The sequence below is a fragment of the Cebus imitator genome, unplaced genomic scaffold (genome assembly GCF_001604975.1).
Source record: "Cebus imitator isolate Cc_AM_T3 unplaced genomic scaffold, Cebus_imitator-1.0 Scaffold12, whole genome shotgun sequence".
Taxonomy (NCBI): domain Eukaryota; kingdom Metazoa; phylum Chordata; class Mammalia; order Primates; family Cebidae; genus Cebus; species Cebus imitator.
The window spans coordinates 6,475,731-6,503,359 of NW_016107327.1; the positions used below are offsets into that span (position 1 = coordinate 6,475,731).

At 39.5% G+C, this 27,629-nt stretch overlaps 1 protein-coding gene across 3 annotated transcripts in view; it reads left to right on the forward strand.

The window, feature by feature from the left end:
* ZNF521 (zinc finger protein 521) overlaps nt 1-27,629 on the forward strand; it is a 294,208-nt gene that overhangs the window by 110,631 nt on the left and 155,948 nt on the right. For all 3 annotated transcript variants that reach the window (XM_017498379.2, XM_017498367.1, XM_017498370.1), the window contains one exon: nt 16,473-19,825. In XM_017498379.2, coding sequence (XP_017353868.1) covers nt 16,913-19,825 — 2,913 coding nt within the window. In that variant the 5' untranslated portion in view covers nt 16,473-16,912. The remainder of the gene's footprint in view (nt 1-16,472; nt 19,826-27,629) is intronic.

The following is a 27,629-nucleotide window of genomic DNA, read 5'->3' on the forward strand; positions in this document are numbered from 1 at the left end:
TGTGTATACATTGCATACGCAGTGTGTGTGTGTGTGTGTGTGTGTGTACATTGCATACACAGTTTGCATATTAGAATGTCTCTGGGAAAGTTGAAAGCAGGAGAACTTCTGCACAGGCAGAGTAAACACTGCCAGGGTATGGTGGAGTCCCCTCCCTGCACCTGCATCTGGCAGGGCAGGATGACTGATTTCCTGTACTTACCACTATTGGAAGGAAGGGAGTCTTGGAGTTTTTCAGTGGACTATGGCAAGGACTTACCTTGGGGAGAGTGAGAAGGTGAAGGTGTTGGTGGTTCATTTGTCTGCGTCACATGTAAGTTTGGCATTTTGAAGCCAGTGAATTTATGTGGGTAAACAATAGATTCATATCATCATAGAGCTGAGTTTTAAAATGCTATGAATCAATATGCTGTTTTCATTTGCCTTTTCTAAATTTTTTGGTATTGGGAGAGCCCCTCCCCGCCCAAAAAAACACACGAAGTCCTCAATTTTACGTTACAATGAAGTTCTCTAGACTAGACATAAGACCAAGTCACATTAATTAGAACTTATTTCAATAATTAAAAAAATTATGAAAACAAGACACTTAGAGCACTTGGATGTGCAATATAGTAACAGTATTAATCAATTGAATAATCCACATTAATCAGTCCTGCCTTGAAGTAAAATTATTAATCAGCTTGATGATCTAAGCAACCTTGTTGAGGAAATGAATTCGTCTTAGAATTTAACAAGTGATCATGGAAAAGTTAAAAAAGAGAGTGAGAAAGGAAACAAAGATACTCATTTCAGTTTTATTTCAGTTATTTTGACACCAGATCTTCTGCTGATATAGAATAACTCTGAGCTTTGATATCCAGTTCTGAACAAGTGATTTCCTCTTTTAATTGTATACTCTTCGATCTAGAGAGAAAGCTGTGTGGCAAAGTGTCAGTGGCTGGGAAGAGCTACCTCTTGAGTTACGTCTTTTTTCTTTCCCTGAGGGAATGAAGTTATTTTGCTATAGCATATAAGTTGAGGCCATATGTGACATTAAGTAGACTTAAATTGAGGCATGACACCATTTAATTTGGCTTTGTAAGCTAAACAAAAGGACAAGAAGAAAAAAAACTTCAAACCAGTATTGACCACTGTGAAAAAAAGATGAGTAGTGTTTGATAGAAATGTTGAGTTCCACAAATAATGTACAAACGTAACCATAAGGGAAAACTGAGATTCTTTAATCAGATGCAGCCTTTCTAAGTCTACAGGTGATCTCCTCAAAATCAGGGCAAACTCTTTTGGGGAAGGCAGACTTGGGAATAGAAATGGCAGTCAGGGAGTGTTACAAAAGAAGCATTTTCAGAAATTCTCTTACACCAAGGGATGATTATATCAACAGTTTATTTGGGGTTTTTTTGTTGAAGAAACCCCAAATCTAGCGAGAACATATTGTAACATGATGTCATTGCGTATTTGAAGTGAAGTCTCATCAGATTATGGCCCCTTTTAGTTGTAGCCTGCTTTGACATCACCCAACCCCTGCAAGGGGCCTGTGGTGGCTTTGCACCTTTTCAGTTTGTCCCCTCCCATTCTCTCCATTTGATATGTTCTTTGTATTCACAGTCTAGAACAAGAATCACCCATTACATTCGATAGCTTAACAATGAGAAAAACCAAGCAAAACAAAATTTGTCCAAAAATGGGATCTCATTTGTTTCCCAATTTCAGCATCCATCACTGCACAATTTAAATCTGATGCATCTAAATAATTGAATTCTCCCTAGTAAGAAGGAAATTGCAAATTAAACTCATTGTGCAAGAAAAAAAATACTCCCAGATCAAGCAAAACAAGCAAAAAAATAAAAAAAGGATGGAGCAAATATATATGCCATGAAGACTGGGAGTTTTTTAGGTGAGAGTTCGTATTTGGAAGTCAACATTATAATCTTTGAACTTTTGATTACCTCTCTCGAAGGCTGAAAATTGGTAGGGTAAAATTTTTGGTTTCAACCTAAAATTTCCTCTTGTGCGGCTTGGTAAATGTGAAAGTTTAAGAACCTCAGAAAAATGTTGAAAGAACCTGCTCAGAAGAGATCAGAGGGTGTGGATTTGGTTGATGACACAGGCTATTGAGTCCTTACAGAGAATTGTTTGTCTTCCGTTTTTAGATGGCTTTAATTCCTCCAAATTGCTCCTTGAATAATAGGAAAAAGGCAATTTGAATTTCAGTGACAGATTGGACATAACAGGTTGCAACTATTAGGTCTAATTTTACCATACTGAGAAATAAAATTGCCTAAACATAAACATCGATCACTGATGCAGTAAATTAATTTGTACAGAAAAAGTAGTTTAACTGCAGTGCACATTAAACATAGAAAATTTTCAAAATTACTGCTCTCTGAATTAATTTGTACACTTGTTTACTTGTTAAAAGCACGCATAAATTCTTTTTTCTAAGGCAGTGTGGCTTTGAATAGAATAAGAAAAAAAGTGTAGAAAGTGAGGACATAGAGACATGTGGAAGGCACACAAATTGGCCTGAATACTTCAAAATAATGTTTTTTCTTTCAGTTTTGTTTTTAAATGCTCTTTAGAATGTGCTTTGTTTTTTAATCTGTCCATAGGATTACTAAAGATGTGCACATTTCCCCCCTCATTATAACAAAGATAAATGTGGTGTTTTACTAGTCTTGACTTACCTTTGCTAAGAATTGAAGGTATGGAGTAATTAGAAGAGTTTCATGGTTTGGCTCCTTGGTGAGTTTACGTTCAAAGGTGTCCTAAGGCTTGGAACCGTTACATTTGTATTCATCAACAACCTGACCCATGCATTTCTTTGTACTTAACCACTTAAAAAAATCAGCGAACATGTTTGCATTGTTCCCTGTAATTCTATTATGAGGAATGCATGGCAAAGTTTGGATCGTATCTTTTTAGATTATTCGAGCCACCATGGAACTGGAGCTGGCAATGCGGTGCGGTTTGATAATATCTCCTGCCTACCGTTTTCAAGGACAGTGGTTCGATTCAAATACAATTCTGATAAGTGGCAGGTTTTCGTGTCTTTAATGCCTTGACAAGGGCATCACTCTCAGGAGAGGGAGGTGAAACCATTTGGACAAGGATTCCGTTCCTGCTCCTTTGTGCTGACACACTAAGATAATGGACAATTAAGAGAGCCTTCACTGCAGGTGAAAGTATGGGGTTATCACTAATATAAGGGAGCCCATGGGGTGCTGGGGTATGAAGGAGAAGAGGAATGGGAATTTTTAAAGGGAGTATAAAACATACAGATGAGATGCCTAATAACTGTTCACATATTGCACTTTTGCCTGTAATAATGGTGAGTGATGAGAGTGTTCAGTATTGCTTGCTTTAACTTTTTTTTTTTTTTAAATATCCGGTTCATTGCATATCATCTAAAGTAGTGCAGAAAACTCACCCCAGTGCTGGCCTGCCTGTCGAGGGATAGGGGAGTCCAGAAAAGAAAGAGGTTTGTTTTGTGGAATCTGTCTTTTAGACCAGCTTCCATGGGATTTTGAATCTAGGGTAGCGGTTGTCAGTCCAGCCTGCCCCCTCTCTGGATCTTAACTCTCAGAGTCTGATTTAATCTGCCTGAGAATGGATCCAATATGTATTTTTTAAATCTCTTTGGACGATTCCAATGTGTACTCGGAGTCAAGGGCCATCGTTGCCGAGTTTTTAACAGAAGATCAAGCTCTTCAACACTCAGACTCTCTGGCACATTGCGTGATGATTTAATAGATTTGAGTAACGGTGTCTGTGTCGCTGTTAGAGAAGATGCCTGTGTTTCTAACAGCCCTCTCGTGTTTATGTGGGTGCCATTGGCAAGCACTCAGGCATATCTGGGGAAAGGTCCCTTGTCTTTTGACTACTGTTCCCCACTTTCCCCCACTCTAGTTTCTGTTTGTTGTTGTTTTTTCCTTATAGGTGTTTGGAGCTTCCACTTCCTGTGATATCATGAAGTCAACTAGGGGTGGGGAAGAGTCTGATGTGCCTTAGGTGCCCTCAGTGTCCAACTGTGACCAGCAACTTTGTCCCTAGTCTTCTTACTGTGCTGTAGGAGATGGGATGTGCTGTATGGATGGAAATTTGAGGGGCACTTCTAATAAAGGTGAGGCCCTTCGGAGGATTTCAAAAGGGAGTGCAGAAGAGGTTAACTGATTTTCTTTTGACTTAAACTATCGTTTGTTTTTAGCAGCCCTGAATGACAATGGAGTAAGCTGCTTCTGATAAGTATGGGTTCTCCTCAGCCTGAAGAGATGTGTGTGATAAGATAAGATGGCTTGAAAAAAAGAGAGCTTGAGGGAAAGGGACAGGAGGAGAGGGAGAGACAAAGTGTGTTAACTGCTTTGACTGCAAAATACCCCCTGGTAGCCAGAGATAAGACACCTTGAGCTACTCAGAAAACCTTAAACAGGATGTAAATGAAGCCAATAAAAATCACTTGCGATCAAGCCCTTTTTCTGTTCCCCCCCTCCTATTTCCAGCTCTGACAGCAGAAGGCTTAATTTACTGTATGGCATACCACACTTACATTCTGAACCCAGAAGTTGCAAGAGACTGATACGAGCCTGTGAACAAGAACAAAGAATTGCTAGCGAGGTCCAACTTGAAGCATTTAATCAGCAATTCTAGCCACACCTTCCTGAGTGGAAAAAGAAAGTATTGCTGATTATAGGAAGCTCCCTTCCTCTTTTCTCACGTCTTACTCCAGATACTCATTTGCTTTGTAGTTTTGTGACAACCTTCTTTCTATGTTGAAATGGTTGGCAGGGTGAGCTGCCTTTGATAGCATATTGATATTTCTCATCCAGCTAATGCAGCTTGAAAGTAATCATCAACAAAAGTTTAGGAAGACAGATTTTTTTCATGTACACACTTGAAACACGGCTACCTACTCAGAACGGTGTTTCCTAATCATGTAACGCCAGCCTTTATGTACTTGGAACTGTATAACTCTTCAAAATGGTCACTCTCTTTTTCTGGAAATGTATAAGCTCCTGCCAACACGCTTACAGAGAGGAAGTTACTTGCCGGAGCTAATTGAGTATTTCACTGAAAATATTTGAACTATGGAGTCCTACTCAAAGTGGGAGGGGGCCTGGTAAATGATAGGAGGGTAAAGAATATAGTGATCTAATTTTCTTTCTGTAAAAGCCACTTCTTGGAAGAACTGGGATTCAGTTTGGTCATTGAATAAGAAAGCCCTCCATCAATGATGTTCCGTTATAGAGGAGCAAACATGGGAAGCCACAGCCAAGTGCAGCAAATTTCAAGCAAGGACTTAGGTAATTCAGGAGAAAGAAAACATTTTAAGGTGATTCCCAAGCTTGGGAATGCAAGTGAAGACTCAGGAAACTTGCTGAAAAAGGGAATTTCTGGGCCCCATCCTCAGAAGTTCAAAGTCAGGAGGTGTGGGGTGGAGTCCAGGTGTCTGCATTTTTAACAGGCAATTCAAGCAGTTGGTCTGCTGGTGATTGGTGGATTCGACTAAGAAATGCTGCTCTGTGTCATCTGGCTGTGGTAGAGGGTCAGCCTTTGGTTTTGTTGTGTACAGCCAGGGTCACTGGAATAATAATCAAAGAAGGGTGGCTTAACGGACAGGTGAGAAGGAATCAATGGCAGGGAATGTGTCCCCACAGGCAAGGGTGTGAGAGGACAGTGAAGCTGGCCACAGCGCCAATTTGTGCCTTTTTTTTCTGCTTTTATTTGTCAATACCTGATCTAACCACATCACCCCGGTCAGAGGAGAGGACGGAAGAAAGGGAAAGAGGGAGACAGACCCACTGTTAAGGAAGTGTGTGTGTGTATAGGATTTTTCTAGTCAATAGCCAGCAGTGAAATCAAATTAAGAAATAGGCTGTCATGACTTGTTAAAAGAGAGTTACGGGTTTGTAGAGTTGTTAGGCAATTTTTGTTTTCTTCTGTATAGGTGTGAATACATACATCAATTAGCATGAATTAGTTTAATAATATGAAAAACAATGAATTTTTTAAAAAGAAAAATAATATTAAACATCATTTTAGGTTTATTCATTTATCCATAAAAAATATCAGCATTTAAGTTGCTGCTGTTGTTGTTGTTTTAGTGGAGGAGAGTGTAGGAAGGATGGACTTTAAGGGTTTTCTAATACGTAGAGCCAAGGTGCTTGCCTGGGCACTGGGGATTTGGGTGTGCGTTTCACTGCCACTGTCAACTACTATTGTTAGTACAAGATTATAATATGTTGCTCATCCTCGTTGACCTATTTTGTTCATCTGTAAAATTAGCACTTTTTTTTTACCCCTAAAGTCCCACATTTCTCACAGGTCTTAAATCTTATGTTTCATATATACATGAAAAGTTAGGAATGACAGCCTTGACTTTCTTTTCTCTGTGTAGGCTTCAATCACATTCACTCATTTTCTTTCCTTTGATCCCCAAAGTCAGGCCCAGAGGTATGCACAATCCATGCCAAACAACAGGTCATCTTAAGAGAAAAGAGCAGAGCTCAGATGTGGGAGGAAGCTTTGTAAAGATTTCAGAGACCAGCCCTTTGGTACAGACAGCATTGAGTCAGTCAAGATTCTAAAACTGTGCTGGTAGGTTTTATGTCTTTGAATATTAGAAACCTGTCTTGTAACTGTGGCCACACTGCCTTCAATTCTTTTCTTATACACTATTTTGTTATTTTTAAAGTATCTTGGTTGGAGGCAAAGTAAGTTGCTAGTATATGGCGGTGTCATGGGGTTTTTCAGGCCAGATTTTGTCACAGGTTTCGGAATATTTGCCAAGATATATCATCTCAGATAATAATATAGTATTTATATATATACACATATATACATACATAATTTAATAAAAATATGATTATAGATATTAATCAGTAGAAAGTAGCATCATAAAACCTTCCCTTAGGGACATATTTCATCAAGACATGATTGTACGGATACTTAGTCCTATTAAGTGATAAATTACTATGATTAGCACTTATATAATGAGAGTTATTTAAAATATTTGAAAAACTACCTTGGCATAAATCACTTAATCTATTCTGAACATTTAGTCAACTCTGGATAAAAGCATGGAAGCGTACACATGCAATGTGCCGTAATTTTAACTGTACTGGTTCCCATAAATAAATTACCAGGGCTGTTACCAAGAAAAAAATGATGAAATGAACTGGCTTGGATGTTATCATCATATTCATTCTAAGGTAGAGATTCTAGAGAAGAGACAATCAAACCAAAAGTGAAAAATAAAACATAAAGGGCCAAGAGGTCCCTGGGAAGTCCTCAAATTGATAATTAGCCTTATTATCAGAATGCCTCTTTTATATTTTGCTGAATTAGATAAATTTAAAAACTCTGTAAATACATGTACTTGATATTACGTGACCTGTGTAGAGATATTTTGTCATACCCTAACTAAAGATTATTTTAATAAAATAGCTTTGGCTTTGCAGTTTATATAGCACTTTTATAAACATTATCTCATTTGAAATAAAGGATCTCCATATATCATTTGGGTTACTTGGAATCCAATCTCACTTTTTCATTTCAGTTTTGCCATGTAAGTGTTAATGTGAAAGGTAATAATTCTGTTGAAACACTATAAAATTTCCGTTGTATAAGGCATGTTAGTGACTGGCCCTACTGTAGACTCTTTCTTTTACATAAAGTCTCAAGATAGTCCAACATCCCTGGGTTTCTTAATACCACTGTAGCATATAACTTCCTCATTAAATTCATGAAACAGAGGAGCAGACAACGATAGTGCTTTGAGTCGCAGCTGTTGGGGGGTTGGCTAGGTGTACTCACTAGCATTTCAGTGGCTTTTTCACCCGAGCCTGACAACCTGTGTGAGTCAGTCTGTGCCTTAACAAAATTCAAAATGATTATTTGCCACAGACCTTAATGGTTCCTATCATTTGTTAGACACATGAATATCCAAATCAAGAACTCTTACTGAGGTCAGCTGTAATATAATGGCACTTGGATAATTGTAGTAATAGTTCCCCCCTAATCTTTCTAACAGCTTTTTCTACATTAGCAAACCATATTTATCACTTTACTGCACAATGAACCCACAAGGGGTGCTAATTGTTCATTAATTAAATTTTAGCCTTTCAACACTTTTGTATTCTCCAGTGGCCTTGTCTGCAGTGAAGTATACAGTGTGGCCTTTTCAGGCTGCCGAAAATTCATGTTGGCGTTACCGCTGCCATGGATATAATACAGGTGAAATTCAGCTCCAATAAATACCATTTCAGGACTGTTGTAATTCCTGGTGACCAGAAGTTTTCCAGCCTTGGACCAACGCCTACATGTTGGAAAAGTAGTTAGTAAAGTCTAGTTTAACAAGACAGAACATTCTGTTAGACCAGATGCTGCTTTGAAATAGAATTTGATTTCTTTATTTGAAAATTCTGGTGGTTTATGGCGGTGTTTCCAAAACCATTAACATGGTGGAATGAAGTTTCTAAGATCCATGATTCCCTAATGAAGCCATTTCCAAACTTAGTTTTCTCAGTGAAAGAATCACCTTTACCTTCTGCTTCCCCCGAGAAGTTAATTTAAAATCCCGAATGGTTAATTTGGTAGCATTGAGAAATTTACTGTTTTTAAAAAGTGTGGGTCATCCTTCAAAGCTCAATACGTGTATTTCACATTAGTGCACAGGGTTTTGAAATGAAATAGACTTGGCCTTCAGGAATTTCTAAATAAGCAAAGTAGTGACTAATAGAGTGGTGCTGGCACTAAGGAATGTGGCTCCAGGACTTTGAATGCAGGCCATTCCATTGCGGGGACTTTACAGCACTAATGAATGAATCACAACTTGCCAGTGTGTGCAGCTATTAAATGAGCTACTGCACATCGATTTTCAAGATATCTTTGAGTGGCATTCAGAAGATTTTTTTGGAATGTTTTTATTTTTATTTATTGTTAATACATTGTTATTTAAAAAGAATAATATTGCTAATAAATTAATATTAATTAAAATAATAATAATGCTTATTAAATTGTTATTTAAATAACATTGTTATTTAAATATTTATTTTTGTTTATTTATAAACATAAATGCCTTTTAAGTCATTAAAAATTTTTAGAATCTCAATATGAAAACTACAACTAAATTATAGTTAATTTTTATTCCTTTCTGCTGTTCTCACATTTATGAGTTATCATCGATCAGTTATCACAGGTTACTTTGGCTTTCGTAATAGTAGTGATAATGTGGTACGTTTTTATATTTTAGCAGTACAGAAAACTCCTTCATATAATGTCATATTTGATTCTTACAATACCTCATATCTTGAGGCAGGCTGAAATTTTCTGATATTATAGACAAGGAAATCAAAACTTCAAAAAAAAAAAGTAGTTTTTAAAGTTCATAAGCCAATATTAGACCTGAACACATAGGTGTTTAATAAATGTTGATTACATAAATGAATTAAAGCAATGAAAAACTGCTTTAAATTCTCTGTGGTATGAGGTCATATATAAACACAAGAGTACACAATAACTAATGAATGCCTTCTAACTCAACATAGATGAGAAAAAAAAAAGAATACAGACTCAGGAAATCCACTCTGGTGATGTCTCTCATTATTCAAAGAAAGATAAACCTGTTAAACAGCTTAGAACACCCTCAGTCACAGCACTGTAAGCAGATGTGTAATACACAATTGCCAATTATTGAAAGCCAAGAGGTAGGTGCTTATCATTAGTTATATATATTTTTAAGTGAGCCAAAAGATAGAAAAAGAAAAGCAGTTCTCACCCCCTACATAATTGGAAACCACTTTTCCTTCTGTCTGGCTTCAGAAACACAATGTCTTGATTTCCGTGCGAGAGACGATGACTGTTCTTTAACTGGTTTCACGTCAGCTTTTTCCTCTGATTTCAGAGGTGGAGTTAAGTGTGAACTGCTTAAGAATGCACTGTTTTCTGTTTAATTTGGCTGCGGAAGATGGAATTCATTGAGCTCCGTCTGTTCAAATGAACTTTAAGCAACAGCAAGCAAAACATTTGTACTTCTCTCTGCGCACGCCATCGAAATGTGTCTGGAGAAAGAATAGATGTAAAGCACAGGATTACCTAAGGAGAGCAACGGAGATGTGATAACAACTCCTTATCTCTTTGTTGGCTCATCTGAAGTGTTAAAGTGTTGTTGGGGAAAAGTGAGCCTCTTACTATGGAGTTTTGAAGGCCAAAAACAAAACAAAACAAAAACAAAAACACCTCTGAGCTTGAGCGCTGATATCTGGAATTCATCTTAAGACTGTTAAAAAATGTGCACCACCAATTCCTGCTCCCCACAGCTGCTGTTATTAGTGGGTGACCACCCTTTTTCCTCATAACCTAACTGTTAATTCACTTAATTGGTCCTTCTAGAACAGTTTGAAATATTACAGAATTTAAAAGCATCTGTGAATTATAAATAATTTTAAAGTTCACATTTCTCATTTGAACACCCAGTAAAGAGTATTCGTTTTCAAGAAGTTAAGTTATATGACAAAGGAGTGAATTTAATGTGGAACTGTTGATTCTTTTAAAAAAAGAAGCATGAGAGTTATATTATGAAAGTTGTAGCTTTTCTAAAACTGTTGACATTTCTATTGAGAATGAGGGGAAGCAATTGTGTCATAATGCATAATAGTTTTTTTTTTTTTTTTAGCATGACCTTATCTTTTAGCAATTTAGATCATTCCTTTAAAAATGTATTTTGTAGTTTGGTTAGAGGATTTTAAATATGATGCTGTAAAATTGTAACTGTGTTGACATTGAAGTAACATGACAAATACCCTTGTTACCCATGCCTATTAAACATGCGTTTCAAAATATTGTTCCTTTGAGTAGAGCCCTACTTCTCTTAGCGTTTGTGCACACCTGTATATTTCCCTCAGGAGTTTCAGCTTATGTTAAGGTGTCTCAGGTAGCTAATGACTGAAAAAGTACCGTGAATTCTATTTAGTAAGAAATTTCAGAACTGCCCCTACAGCCTGCTGGCGGAGGTAAAAAATTAAGTAAGGCAAGTGGGGAAAACCTGAAATTTTGTTCTGGTCTCATGTCTTACCCTACTGTTTGACCCTCATAAAATCTGAATTAACTTACTGTTATGCCAAATAATACACTGATTGTATTGTTCCTGTTTTAAGGAGAAGAGAGGTAATTTCAAAACCACATTCTTGGCTTCAGAATTCCATAGAAAAACACTTGTGCCAAGGTTACCTGCCTATAAAGACTGAAGGTTATATTCTATGTTTGATCATTTAATGCTTGGAACATACGCAGCATGGATTTATTAATTTTTAGATATCACCAACTCTTTATATTTTATTTTCTTGCTAGCTGTGTATACAACTGTGAATGTCCAAGGCACTGTAGATTGCCATTGGGTCAGTCCTTAAAGCTAATATTCCAGAGATTCTATTAAAGGAAAGAAAATATTAAAATATGTTTGTACTATATTCATAGAAGCTTACACATGGAAACAGAAATAAATACAACACATATAAATCTTTTTGTTTACATATGCAGCTTTTCTTCCAGCCATGATAAGGTGCCCTAGAAATATTCACTAATCTTTGTAACACCCCAGAGGGTAAGTAGCAAGAATTATTATCTTCATATTGCAGGTGAAATACCTAGGTAGGAGCAGATTAAATGACTTGGCCAGGTCACTGTCTAAGTCAGTTATGAAGCTAGAAATAAAACTCCAGACTCTTGACTTTTAGTTCTTATACAAGTACCAGACCCATCAGTATTTGTGCTTCTTTTCCTTACTTGAAAAGTAACCATTGATGTAAATCCTGTCCCTGTTAAGGAAACCTTGCTGTGTGGCACTAGCACACATGATACTGAGTCCTTGATGGGCAGTTAAGAGGGTACTCTGCTGTTGCAGTGAAGAAGCTCAGGTAGCAAAAGGATATTGTTAAGCCAGTTTCTTGCAGACCAGGCCCTATGAAGAACTTGGGAGGCTGAGGCGGGCGGATCACAAGGTCAGGAGTTCGATGCCAGCCTGACCAACATGATGAAACCCTGTCTCTACTAAAAATATAAAAAATTACCCAGTGTGGTGGAATGCACCTATAATCCCAGCTACTCCAGAGGCTGAGGCAGGAGAATTGCTTGAACCCGGGAGGTGGAGGTTGCAGTGAACCCAGATCGTGCCACTGCACTCCAGCCTGGGCAACAGAGCAAGATCTGTCTCCAAAAAAAAAAAACTTAAGGTATCAGAAATTTCCATAACTTTAGAGGTTCAGATAATGTCTTTAAGCATGAAAGTATTTCCATCCACTTTCTTACATTAGTTTCTCTTGAGTAATTTCAGATGGCCCTTAGTGTTGGAATCAACCTTCTGAAAGGCTTGGTCCCTGTCCTCAGGAAGTGTGTATCCTACACAAATTAAGACCTGCTTAATCAGAAAGTAAGCATTACAATTAGTCCTAGCCCTCCTGCACATATTCTCTTCCTCTCTCCTTGATCTTAATTTTTAATTTCTGGCTAATTCGATTGAACTTGAACACCAATGAGTAGCCAGAACCCTCAGCATTTCTCTTCCACAATGGCAGGCCATAAAGTGAGACTTATCAGACCCTCATTTGCCTGCTTGTCTGTCCATCAGCAGGAGCTGAGATCGAATCACTTCCAGTCTCTGCTTCCTCCTTCCCAGGTTGGCACACGAGGGGCTGGTGGCTCACGTCACAAAGGTACTTTGTGTTCTCTTGCCTTTTTTCTGTGGAATAACTCCTTCTAGTATGACTTCACTTTTCTGTTAGTGAGCACTTTCCCCCATAAATATGCCTGAACAGGTGTTACTCTGCTGCTAACTGAGTTTCCAGCTGTCCTCCTCCAACACAGACCCAGCAAAATCTGTTGTTTCGTCCTTTTAGGCAGACTAGAGAAGCGCTGAGCCCGAGATGGAGGTCTTCCTTGCAGGATATGGCCGTTCTGCTGCCAGAAGATGGTCCGGAAAGCCTGGCTGGCTAACAAAGACAGGCCTTCAGCGGCTGGGTGTAGTTCCAGTTCTGCATCCCCTTTGGCAGAAACACAGAGGCTGCTGCAGTGTGGCCAGCCAGCGAAATTAGGAAATAAGGACCTCTTTTATTTACTCAGGCTGCTGAATCATGGGCATTCCTGTCTGCTTGGAGAAAAGTCAGGCGGCTCTACTTTCCACTGAAAGTCTCAGGAGTGTTGGAGACTTTCATCTCGGAGTGTTCACACACTTGTTTTAATGTGCTTTATGGAAATGGTGAAACTCAGCAAGTACAGTTGCTGTAGAAAAACATCTGCACTAACCATGCACACACATTTGCATCTTTAAATAGACTTTTTAGGCCACAGAGCTGGTTTCCAGCAAAGCTTTCTCGGCTGTAAGAGCTACAGCTCTCGGAGAGTCAGCTCAAGTGAAGTGACTGGTTTCAAAAATTAAAATTTAACGTGGACATGTTAAGTACTTCACATTGAAATGCAGAAAACTTGCCATCACACAGAAAGACAGTCCCTTTAAGTAGCACTTAGTGCCGAAGGGAAAAGAAAGGTAAAGTTGATTCAGGAACCTGAGTTGTAAGAATCCTCTACAGTTTTTCCACGTGTAAAAAGAAATTGACATCATTTAAATCTATATTCACCATTTAAGCATAGTTAGCGCTGTGGCTGCCAAAAAGCCTAAGTTAATGGGGATGGATAACTCTCAAAGACTTAGGTGGCCCTCAGAGTTTGTTGGCGGGGAGACCATCACCACAAAAGTCTTGGAGACGTGTGATACCTGAAGAGCGTGGACTAGCCTGCTGGGAGTTCTGTCAGTGAGTCCCTGTGCATCCTGGGAGAATGCAATCCATTTATAGCACTGGCAAATGAGAGTTTTACATTTTATATTTTAAAACCGAAATCAGCCTTTCAGGGAACCTTTATTTTTCTAAAAGTAGCATTCCTTGCTCAAACTATTTACTTCTGCGCAGTCCCCGAGCCTTACGACTGCTATAGGGGTTTTGTGTAATTTACCTTACAAAGACAAGTAATGGAGACTAGAGAGGAGAAAGAAAAGGTTTCTAGCTGTCTTGAATCCTGGTTAAAACCTTGATCCTAACCTTCAGCTCACTTGACATGTCACTGAAAATTTACAAGCTTAAGAGAACAGTTATATAATAAATATAGTCAGGCATGGACCACAGACAAGAACCTGCTTCAAGCATGGTGTTAGGGATTGCACAATTTTTATAATGGTTCATCGCTCTATAATTCTTTATGTATTTGTATAAAATATGTCATGCCTGGACACAATCTGCAATTTAATAATAAATTCACTTGCTAAATTTTCAGGCTGAGCAGTTACATCCGTCTAGGCTAGATGCATGACAAATTGTGATTCACTGTTTTCCCCAAATGTATAAATGAGAAAATGTGTTTGAAAATATCTTTTAAATGAAGTGGCAGGATTTAAGCCTAAAAGATATATGTGAAATGTGGTAGATTTTACCTAGAATGTTGAGCACATTTAATAAATAGCCGTTTTTTTTTCCATTAGGATAAATCTTTGAAACCTTGATTTGTTTCAGGTATATTAGCTTTAGATGACAACACTTTTTAAAGGGGAAAACTAGATCATCATTTTAGTGTTTAAGAATTGTTTTTTTGTATGTCGAATGGTGAGTTGAGTTTATCTGCATACGTTCCTGCTGTATTCACTTTAAGTATAAATCACATCCACGTCCCCTTTCTTCTGCTAGAAACTTGTTGGGTTATAGAGTCATATAAATGAGGATGCAAAATCATGCGGTTTTCAACTTGTATGGAGAAGCTTTGTTGCAGTGGGCAGGGATCCAGGAATGGTGTTTGGTTGTTTTCTCAGAGTGAGAGGGTTGCCATCTGGCATTGATAGTGAGATGGTGTTGTCATCAGTTTCTAGATGCAGGAAAGGAATGATCCTCATCTGTTTCCTGTGGATAAGGAAGAGGCTGACAATCTAGTAAAATCTTGTTACCTTAAAGAAAGCAGACGTGGAATTCGTTTACATAATGCTCACCAGTTTCTACTTTTATGTTAACAATTTAGCTTGCTAGTGAACTTCAGCCTTGAAGAATTAAAAAAACTTATTTGTTTAAAAACATACTCTAATTGAATACCATTAGAACATTCTGATGATGCTCTACTTAAGCCTGTTATACTAACTAAAACACTATCCCCACCACCTCCACTCCATGGTCTTTACATGTGTGTATTTTTGAAAAATTGTGCTCCTTTGGAGAGGGAAAAGCTTTTAGAATTTCTTCTGATCTTGAATAATAGGTTGTGAAAAGCAAAAAAGAGATTTCACAACCTGTTTCGAGATGGCCTTATTTTCCGCTTGGATATCAAGAAGGCAACAGAAATAACTGCACATTTGCTAAGAACATAGTTTTTTAAATCACCTAACACAAGGTAACGTTCCTTTATGGATAACTTGCTAAGTTTGTATCTGGCTCTCGGTCTTGTTTGTCTTCTTTTTGTCACTCGTAAATCTTTCAGCATTTACCATAATCATTTATCACTTTTCCTGTTTCCAGTTTTTCACAAGTTGCTTTGTCTCTGCTCACCTCAAAGTGCAGGTCCTGTTTAGCTAAGGAAGTTCAGGCTGCTGAAGCTTTTGCAAAAGGAAGATATGGTGGGCCACCTCTTGAACTTTCCAAACAAAATACACTATTAAAATCTGGCCCTTGTGAAACTCTCATTTTTTCTTGATCCTAGCTGATCCTAGCTACATGTAATATCTAGCACTACCCTTCTAACATTTAATAATCCATTTTCTGGTCTGTGGTATTCGAATTTCAGTTATTGAAGAAATCCTGGTTGTCTTTCATTACACAAGACATAATTATTATTGTGTTTTCTGTCTTCTTTCATGTGCTTACTTTTTAATATTTTTTTGCTGAAAGCAATAAGGTCTGTATCAATAAGAACCCCATAAAAGATTTTGGTCTTCAGAATTGCCTTTTTATATAAAAACAAGCAAAATGCAGAGGGAATTTTTTATTAAATATTAGACATCTGGGTTGACTGCATTAATTTTAAATCATTCCTGTAATATTTCCTCTTTTCATTTGGTTCTTCAGATGCTCACATAATATGCAAATCATTTTAGAATGAATACAAAGGAAACATTAAATATATTAAAATCTGCATTTTAATAAAATTGTCAATGTATAATATATACCTTGCTTCTAAGGAAGAATGATAAAAAGTAATAAAAGGGTAATTTAGACATAGAACTATTTAATATCCTCTTATATTTTACAATTCAACAAAAAAGTAAATGCAGAATAAGTGCTTTGGGCTCAGATTTGAAAATGTCTCACTCAAATATTCTCTCTTTCATTTTTTTTTTTTTTTCTTGAAAGGTTCAGGAGGGCCCATTTCTGTGTGCTGGTTGAAATGGTATGGTAAACTCACTCTTCAGTCTCAACATGTCAGATGAAATGTGTCATTGCTTCTTGTTGCAGATGGAGTGGATGTTGAAGATGATCCAACTTGCTCTTGGCCAGCTTCCTCACCTTCTAGCAAGGATCAGACTTCCCCTAGCCATGGAGAAGGTTGCGATTTTGGAGAGGAAGAAGGTGGTCCTGGGCTTCCGTACCCATGTCAATTCTGTGACAAGTCGTTTAGCCGCCTCAGCTACCTAAAGCACCATGAGCAGAGTCACAGCGACAAACTGCCTTTCAAATGCACCTACTGCAGTAGGCTGTTCAAACACAAGCGCAGCCGAGATCGCCATATAAAACTCCACACCGGGGACAAGAAGTACCACTGCAGTGAATGTGATGCTGCGTTTTCCAGAAGTGATCACTTGAAGATCCACTTAAAGACTCACACGTCCAACAAGCCATATAAATGTGCCATTTGTCGCCGTGGGTTCCTGTCCTCTAGTTCCTTACACGGACACATGCAGGTTCACGAGAGGAATAAGGACGGCTCCCAGTCCGGTTCCAGGATGGAGGACTGGAAGATGAAGGACACTCAGAAGTGCAGTCAGTGTGAGGAAGGCTTTGACTTCCCAGAAGACCTCCAAAAACACATTGCAGAGTGCCACCCCGAATGCTCCCCAAACGAGGACCGAGCGGCCCTCCAGTGTGTCTACTGCCACGAGCTCTTTGTAGAGGAAACCTCCCTCATGAACCACATGGAGCAGGTGCACGGCGGGGAGAAGAAGAACTCATGCAGCATTTGTTCTGAGAGTTTCCACACAGTTGAGGAACTGTACAGCCACATGGACAGTCACCAGCAACCCGAGTCGTGCAATCACAGCAACAGCCCTTCCCTGGTCACGGTGGGCTACACTTCCGTGTCCAGCACGACTCCAGATTCCAACCTCTCAGTGGACAGCTCAACCATGGTGGAAGCTGCCCCGCCCATCCCAAAGAGTCGAGGGAGGAAGAGGGCCGCTCAACAAACCCCTGACTTGACTGGTCCCTCGAGTAAACAAGCAAAAGTGACCTACAGCTGTATTTACTGCAACAAGCAGTTATTTTCAAGTCTTGCAGTTCTGCAGATTCACCTGAAAACTATGCACTTAGATAAGCCAGAACAGGCCCATATTTGTCAGTATTGCTTGGAGGTCCTGCCATCACTCTATAACCTAAATGAACATCTTAAGCAAGTGCATGAAGCTCAGGACCCAGGACTGATTGTTTCTGCCATGCCTGCCATTGTCTACCAGTGTAACTTCTGTTCTGAAGTTGTCAATGACCTCAACACTCTTCAGGAACACATCCGATGTTCTCATGGATTTGCAAACCCTGCAGCTAAAGATAGTAATGCATTCTTTTGTCCCCATTGCTATATGGGGTTTCTCACTGACTCTTCCCTTGAAGAGCATATAAGACAGGTCCATTGTGATCTCAGTGGCTCCCGATTTGGGTCTCCAGTGCTTGGGACTCCCAAGGAACCAGTAGTAGAAGTCTATTCTTGTTCCTATTGTACAAATTCGCCAATATTCAACAGTGTTCTTAAACTGAACAAGCATATCAAAGAGAATCATAAAAACATTCCCTTGGCCCTGAATTATATCCACAATGGGAAGAAATCCAGGGCCTTAAGCCCCCTATCTCCTGTGGCCATAGAGCAGACATCTCTTAAGATGATGCAGGGAGTAGGAGGTGCACCTGCGCGTCCAGCTGGAGAATATATCTGTAATCAATGTGGTGCTAAGTACACATCCCTAGGCAGCTTTCAGACTCACCTAAAAACTCATCTCGACACTGTGCTTCCAAAATTGACCTGTCCTCAGTGCAACAAGGAATTCCCCAACCAAGAATCCTTGCTGAAGCATGTTACGATTCACTTTATGATCACCTCAACATATTACATCTGTGAGAGTTGTGACAAGCAATTCACATCGGTGGATGACCTTCAGAAACACCTGCTGGACATGCACACCTTCGTGTTCTTTCGCTGCACCCTCTGCCAGGAAGTTTTTGACTCCAAAGTGTCCATTCAGCTCCACTTGGCTGTGAAGCACAGTAACGAAAAGAAAGTCTATAGGTGCACATCTTGCAACTGGGACTTCCGCAATGAGACTGACTTGCAGCTCCATGTGAAACACAACCACCTGGAAAACCAAGGGAAAGTGCATAAGTGCATTTTCTGTGGCGAGTCCTTTGGCACCGAGGTGGAGCTGCAGTGCCACATCACCACTCACAGTAAGAAGTACAACTGCAAATTCTGTAGCAAAGCCTTCCATGCAATCATTTTGCTAGAAAAACACTTGCGAGAAAAACATTGTGTATTCGAAACCAAGACACCCAACTGTGGAACAAATGGAGCTTCCGAGCAAGTGCAGAAAGAGGAAGTGGAGCTGCAGACTCTGCTGACCAACAGCCAGGAGTCCCACAACAGTCACGATGGGAGCGAAGAAGATGTTGACACCTCTGAGCCTATGTACGGCTGTGACATTTGCGGGGCAGCCTACACTATGGAAACTTTGCTGCAGAATCACCAGCTGCGAGACCACAACATCAGACCTGGAGAAAGTGCCATCGTGAAAAAGAAAGCTGAGCTCATTAAAGGGAATTACAAGTGCAACGTGTGCTCTCGAACCTTCTTCTCCGAAAATGGCCTCCGTGAACATATGCAGACCCACCTAGGCCCTGTCAAACACTACATGTGCCCTATTTGCGGGGAGCGGTTTCCCTCCCTTTTAACTCTTACTGAACACAAAGTCACACATAGTAAGAGTCTTGATACTGGAAACTGCCGGATTTGCAAGATGCCTCTCCAGAGCGAAGAGGAGTTTTTAGAGCATTGCCAAATGCACCCTGACTTGAGGAATTCCCTGACGGGCTTTCGCTGCGTGGTGTGCATGCAGACAGTGACCTCCACCTTGGAACTCAAAATCCATGGGACATTCCACATGCAAAAGACAGGGAATGGGTCTGCAGTTCAGACCACAGGGCGTGGCCAGCACGTCCAAAAACTGTACAAGTGCGCATCTTGCCTCAAAGAATTCCGTTCCAAGCAAGATCTGGTGAAACTTGACATCAATGGCCTGCCATATGGTCTGTGTGCTGGCTGCGTGAATCTCAGTAAAAGCGCCAGCCCAGGCATCAATGTCCCTCCCGGCACGAATAGACCAGGCTTGGGCCAGAATGAGAATCTGAGTGCCATCGAGGGGAAAGGCAAGGTGGGGGGACTGAAGACGCGTTGCTCTAGCTGCAACGTTAAGTTTGAGTCTGAAAATGAACTCCAGAACCACATCCAAACCGTCCACCGAGAGCTTGTGCCAGACAGCAACAGCACACAGTTGAAAACGCCCCAAGTATCACCAATGCCCAGAATCAGTCCCTCCCAGTCAGATGAGGTAACTCGCCTTTTTTAATGTTTGCTATTTAACCTCCTCAAGAAACGGTCCCTACTTTATGTTTACACTCTCCACAGCTTTATTTATTGTCATGGGCCAAAAGATGCTTAGATTGAAATGCAATGTTTTTTTTTTTTTCCCTCATAGCCATTAGCTAGCAATTACTTGCTTCTTGATAAGCAGCATTTTGGCTTGAATGGTGCAAAATAGGACTAATTCCAGTCTCCCTAGGATATTGTCTTCTCTATGACTGAAGAGACCAGTGCTTATGCCAACACTACTGAGATCTGGAATCTTAGCATAGTATCACCGTGAGTTGAAATCCCCAGCCATGACTTGTGTGTATGGCAGAGAGATAATGACACAAAAGTAAGATGCTATAAGCCAACGTGCTGGCTTAGAGTAAATTAAAAAGAATATATATATTTGGGGATAACAAATTGGGTAGAGGTGGCTTTTTAATACCATGTTGTCAACACTCACTGTTTTCCTTTGTCTTCTGGGTAGTGAGGAAAATACTTGCTCACAACAGGATTTTTAAAACTCCTACATTTATTAAGCGCCATGTGCCCATTATTCTGTTTAAAGACACTATCCCTGAGTTTGAGACTTACTCTCTTGGTTTCAAAATTAATACGTGGGTTTTTTCCCCCCTTAGTTTCATAGTAGTTTTATGCTTTGCCATGATGAATACAAGAAAGAAGTTCATTTACAATGAAATCATTTCCTAAGTCATCATTTCTAAGAAGCTGAGCAGAGGATGGCTCATTTTAATATTTCTTTATGCTTTATCACCTGGTTTCTAAGAGCTCTTTCCACTTCCCTACCTGCCCCTATCTGGAGATGCATCCAAATGAAAACCCCAGGGAGATCCTTCTCCCTTCAGTTTGGGGTGACTGCATTTTCCTTATCTTGTCTCTGCACTCACACCCCAGTGGAGGACCCCCTGTGGCTCCCTGCAGATAGCCATCAGTCAGCTGGCAGGGAAGGGCTGAGAAGACTGAGACAGAGCCTAGCCTCACAAAATGTGGCATCTGTGTGCCAGGCAAACTCCCAAACTTTGAAGCCACTTTCCCTTCTTCCTTCCCCAAGTAAATCTGCACTTTTCTCTCATTTAAATACATGAAATCCTTTCGAACTGCTGAGGACAGCTGGAAGAACATAGCTTGGATAATGTCTCATAGCGCATGGATTGGATCAAATTGTTTCTTGTGAAACAAATATTAGTAATTAAAATCATATGAAATGAGAGTTTTTCAAGTTTTTACTTTGAAATTTTTGAAGCCTATAGAAAAGTTAAAAGACTAACACAATGAACATGTATGTGTGCCTGTGTGTCGGAACGCCAGATCCACCAGATAAGAATATTTGGTTGTGTTTTCTCTCTCTGCACCCTTTTTAAAATCAATCTGAGCTACATGAAAGAAAGTTGCAGGTATCATGACATCTCCTAAGAATAAGGATTTTTTTTTTTTGGTTCAATTATGGCATCATTAGCTAAAGCAATTCACTAAATTAAAAAAAAGTCATTTCATAATACTTATGGAAGTATTCTTAAGAGTATCTGTAAGAGGTTCATATTTGGATTTCCTCAGTTGTCCCAAAAATGTGTCCTGCATTTACATGTTTTTGAATGAGAAGTCTTAAAACAGTAAGGCAGAAAATTACTCTTCTCCTTTGTTTTTATTTTGTAATGCTTAACATATACCTACAAGAGATTGATATTCATGTGTAATTTAAAAAATGTGTAAGGGTGATTTTAAATGATTGCGTTAGTCTGTGTGTGTGTGTGTGTGATTGTGGTGGTGCTTGTGCATTTTAAATGAAGCAAAGCTGGACTCATTTCTTAGTGGATTGTTTATGAAAGGGAATATGCCTGTTTCTTCTTATCTGTTCATGGTTTGTATTTTCTGATATTTATAAATTGTTATATATTATAATACCATCTAAGAATAAATTTTTCAAAAATGAATGAGGAAATATAAATAGTATTTACACATTAAGTTGGTTAGAGTTACTTGATCAGGAGAATTTATCATTAAGGCTTGAATTATACCTAAAATCTTAGTGATATTTAGAAAGCTTATCTTTATCCTGCGCTTACATAGGATAATACCTCAAATATTTTTTAACATACTTAAGTTTTGCAATTGCATTTTTAAAGCACCTAGTGACTAAGGGTCAAAAATGACTATGCAGACGTATACCTCCCTATTAAACCTGATTAGTAAGAGCTTAGAGTGATGTGCCTAACTGACCAGATATTAGGATTCAGTTTCATATATTTCTTTTGTGCCAGTTCACTAATTTGTTCAACATTGTCATCATCATTACTATCGCCATTTTTTAATTCATCATTCTATTTAAGTTATAAAATTTTATGTGATAACCTCTACAATTAAAAATACACAGTAGACCATATTATTTGAACTGATGTAGAAAATTAACTTAAAGTACACAAAGTTCTACAAAAAGAAGCCTAAAAATAATGTGTCAGCAAGAAGAATATAAAATAAATATTCATTTGTTGTTCACATTCTTTGTTAGCCAAGTTAAATTTCTATAAGTTCTCATTTGGAGTAGTTTGTGCATTTTTTCCAGATTAGGTAAAATGCAATGTTATTATCTAAGCCTTTGTCAAAAGACAGGTGTATCATGTAGGAATAAATTTTATCACGAAAAGAAATGTGACATCTGTCTTTTGACTTAGATGCCCTAGGTAGGAATTGAAGGATTTAGCAACATAGGTGGTATTTTCATCTCTTCTTCTTGCTGAGGCTTGAGACCTCAGGAGTGAAAAGAAAATTACAGGAGATAATTAAACCTGGATACACAGCTATGGTCAAGAATAAGGTTAGATTTTTCTGGACCATGACTTGGAATATTGATAAATATTTGTGTACATCTTTCAAAGACTGAAAAGAGTATTATTTGATTGAGACTAGGATACCTAATTAAAAGGGATTTAAACTTAAATATAAGTCTGAGAAGGTTAAATACTATATAAAACCCTGCAGTCGAAAAAATGGATGAAAAACAAGGTGTGCAACACGAAAAGAAGGGTAATAGTCAGTAGCTGTTACGTAATAGGGAGATTTGAAATTGAAGACAGATCTGATTATGAATCCCATTTCTTCTGCCTAATGCTTTCTGATTTTGTGAAAAGTATTTTCTTTGTGCCGCAATCCTCAGATTATTAATCTAAATTTGCAGTGAAGATTTTGTTTTGAATAAAATATTTTGGAGAATCTTTTTTTTTTTTTTTTGCTCCTTAAAGGTTGAATGTGATACAAATTTACACATAATCCACAATAAATGATTCCAGAGATGGTAGGATTAATTGGGGACGGGAAGGACATTGGCCCTCTAGCTTTTTCCACACATGGAGCACGTTGCGGAGTTATTAACATTTACTATGTATCTAATAAATGTTCGTTCTCCTGGAGTTTGTGGGCACTGGCCCGGCTCTCTAGTCAGGGGCTGCCCCATCTGGACCTCAAAATGTTGTCTCATGACGTTGAAGTTCTACAGTAGATACTCAAAACACATGTTCTTCTCCCTCCTTTTTCTAGTGTGCTTCATAGTCAGGTTTCCTGGAGGGACTCTTTACTCACATTTCAATTCATACCATTCCCACCAGTTCATTGAAATTGTTCTTGCCAGTCTTAACCATTAGCTCATGATCTCCATGTTGTGAGACGTGCATAGGGTGCCACAGAATCAAAATAGAAGGAATGGTGTAGACCATCTGACTCAGCCACTCTATTTTACAGACAAGGAAACAGGCCTGGGCAAATAGAGGATTGTCTAAGATCACACAGCCAGTAAGGGGTAGGCAAGGAGCAAGAGTCCAGGTCCTAACTCCGGGTCCAGGATTCTCTTTCCACAATCCCAGGGCACTTTCCCCTAGCTGCAGTCAAATCCCAGTCTTTCTACAGCATCCTCTCGGTATTCTGTCTTCTTTCTCTTCTTCAGTTCCCTCACCCATTGCACAGGATCTTCTGCATTCATCAGTTTACTGCAACTGACTCCAAGGGCTCTTCTGGCCTAATTAACCAATGCAATGTACTTAAAGAAAAAAAGATAGTATATCTTAGTTATTATTGTCTCTATAAACAGTTGCCACTGTTGGCCAGTCCATGTTTATAGAACCTCTGCCTTCCTTCTTGGCTTACTGGGTACCTCTGTGGATGCCCTGCGGCCTCCTCCTTTCCTAGCCTCTTCCTGTATGTTTGTTTCTCCCTCCTTGCTCTCAGTCTGCATATCCCCTCCATGGGGCCTCCTTCACACTCAGAGCTTAAATGATCACCTTTTATTGACCGCTCTCCAAATAGTGTCTCCAAGGGACAGGAGGGGACTTTTGGAGGCTGACAGAAATACTCTGTATCATGATGCCTGTGGTGGTTATGTGATTGTGCATGCATTTATCAGAACTCGCCAGATTTAAGGTTGGTTTATTATTTTGTGGGGAATTTATGGGGATTACACCTCAATGAAGCTAATTTTATTTTATTATTTATTTATTTATTTATTTGAGACAAGGTCTCACTGTGTCACCCAGGCCAGAGTGCAGTGGCCCGATCATGGCTCACTGCAGCTTTGACCTCCCGGGCTCAGGTGATCTTCCTACCTCAGCCTCCTGGGTAGCTGGGACTACAAGCTCGTGCCACCATGCCTGGCTAATTTTTTGTGTTTTTTTATAGAGACGAGTTTGCCATGGGGAGTTCAAGACCAGCTTGCCATGTTGCCCAGGCTGGTCTTGAATTCCTGGGCTCAAGCAATCCGCCTGCCTCAGCCTCCCAAAGTGCTGGGATTACAGGTATAAGCCACTGTGCCCAGGCTGAAGCTAATTTTAAAAACAATGGTATCTCCAACTCGCATCTTTGCGCTAAGCTTCAGACTCATGTAAACAGCTGCCTGCTCCACATATCCACTCACATGTTCCCTTGAACTTCAAACTCAGTGGGTCCCAAATTGCACTCAGCACCTTTTCACTTAAACCTGCATTTTTTCTTATGTCTTTGATTTCATCTATAGGTCCATTCATCTTCTCAGTCACTTCCTTTCTACTCTGCATCATTTGGTCATCAAGCCATCTTGACTGCAGTTCATATGTACAGTTGACTCTTGAACCTCCCAGGAGATAGAGGCACTGATCCTTCACTCGGTCAAAAATCTGCATAGAACTTTTACTCCCTCAGAACTTAACTACTAATAGCCTACTTACCGATAACATAAACAGTTAACACATATTTTGTTAATTATATATATTACATACTGTATTCTTACAATAAAGTAAACCAGAGAAAGGAAAATGCTATTAAAGTCATAAGGAAGAGAAAATTTGTTCATTAGAAGTGGAGTATCATAAAGGTCTTCATCTTCATTGTCTTCATGTTACATAGACTGTGGAAGAGAAAGAAAAGGAGGGTTTGGTCTTGCTGTCTTAGGAGTGGCAGAGGTAGAAAATCCACATGTAAATGGATCCACAGAGTTCAAACCTGTGTTGAGTGTCAACTACTTCTTTTCTTTTTTGTTTTTTTTCTTTTTTGAGACAGGGTTTCACTCTGTGGCCCAGGCTCAAGTATAGTAGTGGGATCACAGCTCACTGCAGCCTCAGCCTCCTGAGCAATCCCTGGCTCAGCCTCCAGAGTAGCTGGGACTATGTAGGTGCACACCACCATGCCTGGCTTTTTTTTTTTTTTTAAGGTGGGCTTGAGGTCTCACTATGTTGCCCAGGCTGGGCTCAAGTGATTATCCTGCTTTGACCTCCCAAAGTGCTGGGATTACAGGCATGAGCCACTGCACCCAACCAGCTGTTTTTCTTGAATCAACTCCTCCCACCATGCCCTTACCACATTTTAGGTTCAATCTCTGATCATCTTTTCTAAACAACTGGAGCAGCCTCGTTTGGTCCTTCTGACTTGAGTCTCATCATTTTCAAATACATCTCCACACCACTGCCAAAACCATCCATTTAACACAAATCTGTCCAGCATGTCCCTTCCTATTTGAAACATTTTAAGTGTTCTGCACCTCCATCCCCATAGGATGATCGAATACTCCTTTTATTGTGAAATACAGGACCCTTCAGATTTTGGCTTTTCCCTTCTTTTTCCTACCTTCTCCTTGTTCTATAATTGGAAGCATTTTAATTAACCACAGATAGCGTATTGCTCTGTGTCTTATTGAGGCTGTCCTGTTCCTTCTCCCCAAATAACCTCTCTCCTCTTGACTGTCTTCCACCTTCCAGCAATCTGTCCAGCTTGTCCTTTCTTTGGAGATCAACTATTCTAGAAGGCCGCCTATGAGCCTGACTCTTCATCCCAAGCATTTCCCTATCTCTTCATTGCCCTGTGCGGATAATAGCTAGTAAATACAATGTGAAAATTGTCACACTGCTTGATGATTATCTGTTACACTGTCTTTTCCTCTGATTAATGTCCTGGGACAAGCACTTACTAAGTTTCATATTCCTAGTACCTCTGACAGGGCCAGGCCCATGGTAAGCAAATGCCTCACTGCATGGGTGTCATGCTGTGAGCTTGTATGTGCCTGGTGGCCTTCCCAGAATATCTCCTTATTTTTGCAGGACAACTGGCCACCTAGATTTTTCCTGCAGGAAACCTTTGTCCAGCGGCGAACCTGGAAGATATGTGTTGGCCGTAGAATTGCAATTCATATGTTTTACCCCCTTTGGATTCAAAATATTATTTTATCATCTTTGATGAAGCAATATTTCATCAAAGTTCTGTCATAGATTTTATTTATTTGTTTATTTATTTAGAGACAAGGCCTTGCTCTTTCACCTGGGCTGAGTGCAGTGGTGCCATCGTGACTCACTGCAGCCTTGACCTCCTGGGCTCAAGTGATCTGCCTGCCTCAGCCTCACAAATAGCTGTGGACTACAGGCGTATACCATCACACCCAGCTAATATCTTTTTTAATTTTTTTTTTTTTGTAGAGACAGGGTCTCGGTATGTTACCCAAGCTGTTACTCAAACTCCTGGGCTCAAGTGATCCTCCCACCTACACCTACCAAAGTGCTGGGATTACAGATGTGAGCCTCTGTCTTAGATAATGTGAACACATTCTAGTCTTCTGTTTTATCTCATGTCCACCTCAAGGCCTGCTTTCCCAAAGAAGTCGTCATTGCTTCTAATAAGGCTGCCAATGGTCTCCAAGTTGGAGAAAAAGCCTTTCTGTTCTTGTCTTCTCTGTGACATTAGGCAGAAGAGGCAGCTCTTTCCTTGACATGCTGTATCTGACCTCATGACATTCCGTCTTCCAGCTTTCTTCCTACTTCTACCTTTAGAGACTTTTTCTGTGCTTATTCTGAAAGTGCAGAAATTCTTTGTGGCTCACCCTTGGTGCCCTTTGGGCAGCTCATCTATTCATGTGGCTGTAATTCTCTGGGCCAAGAATGTCCATATTTATATTCTAGCCCAAATCTTCTCTTAGTTTATGTTACTGTGTTCTGTGCATAGCTTGCTTTTTCCATTTGTGTCTCTTTTGGATGTCTGAAGTATCACATGTGTACACTAAACTCTTGGTTCTCTCTCCTGAAATGTTTTCCTCTTCCAGACTTCCATCATTTTAGTAAAGGGAACCACTCTACATCCAGTTACTCAAGCAAGAAACCTGTGAATCATTCCTGATTCCTCCTTTCCTCTCATTCTCCATGTTTAATCCATCAGTGAATACTGTTGATTCTGCTTCCAATAAGTATCTTCAAATATCTCATCCACTTCTTTCCAACTCCAAAGCCATCACCTTAGTGTAGGCTGCACTTGTTTCTCATCTG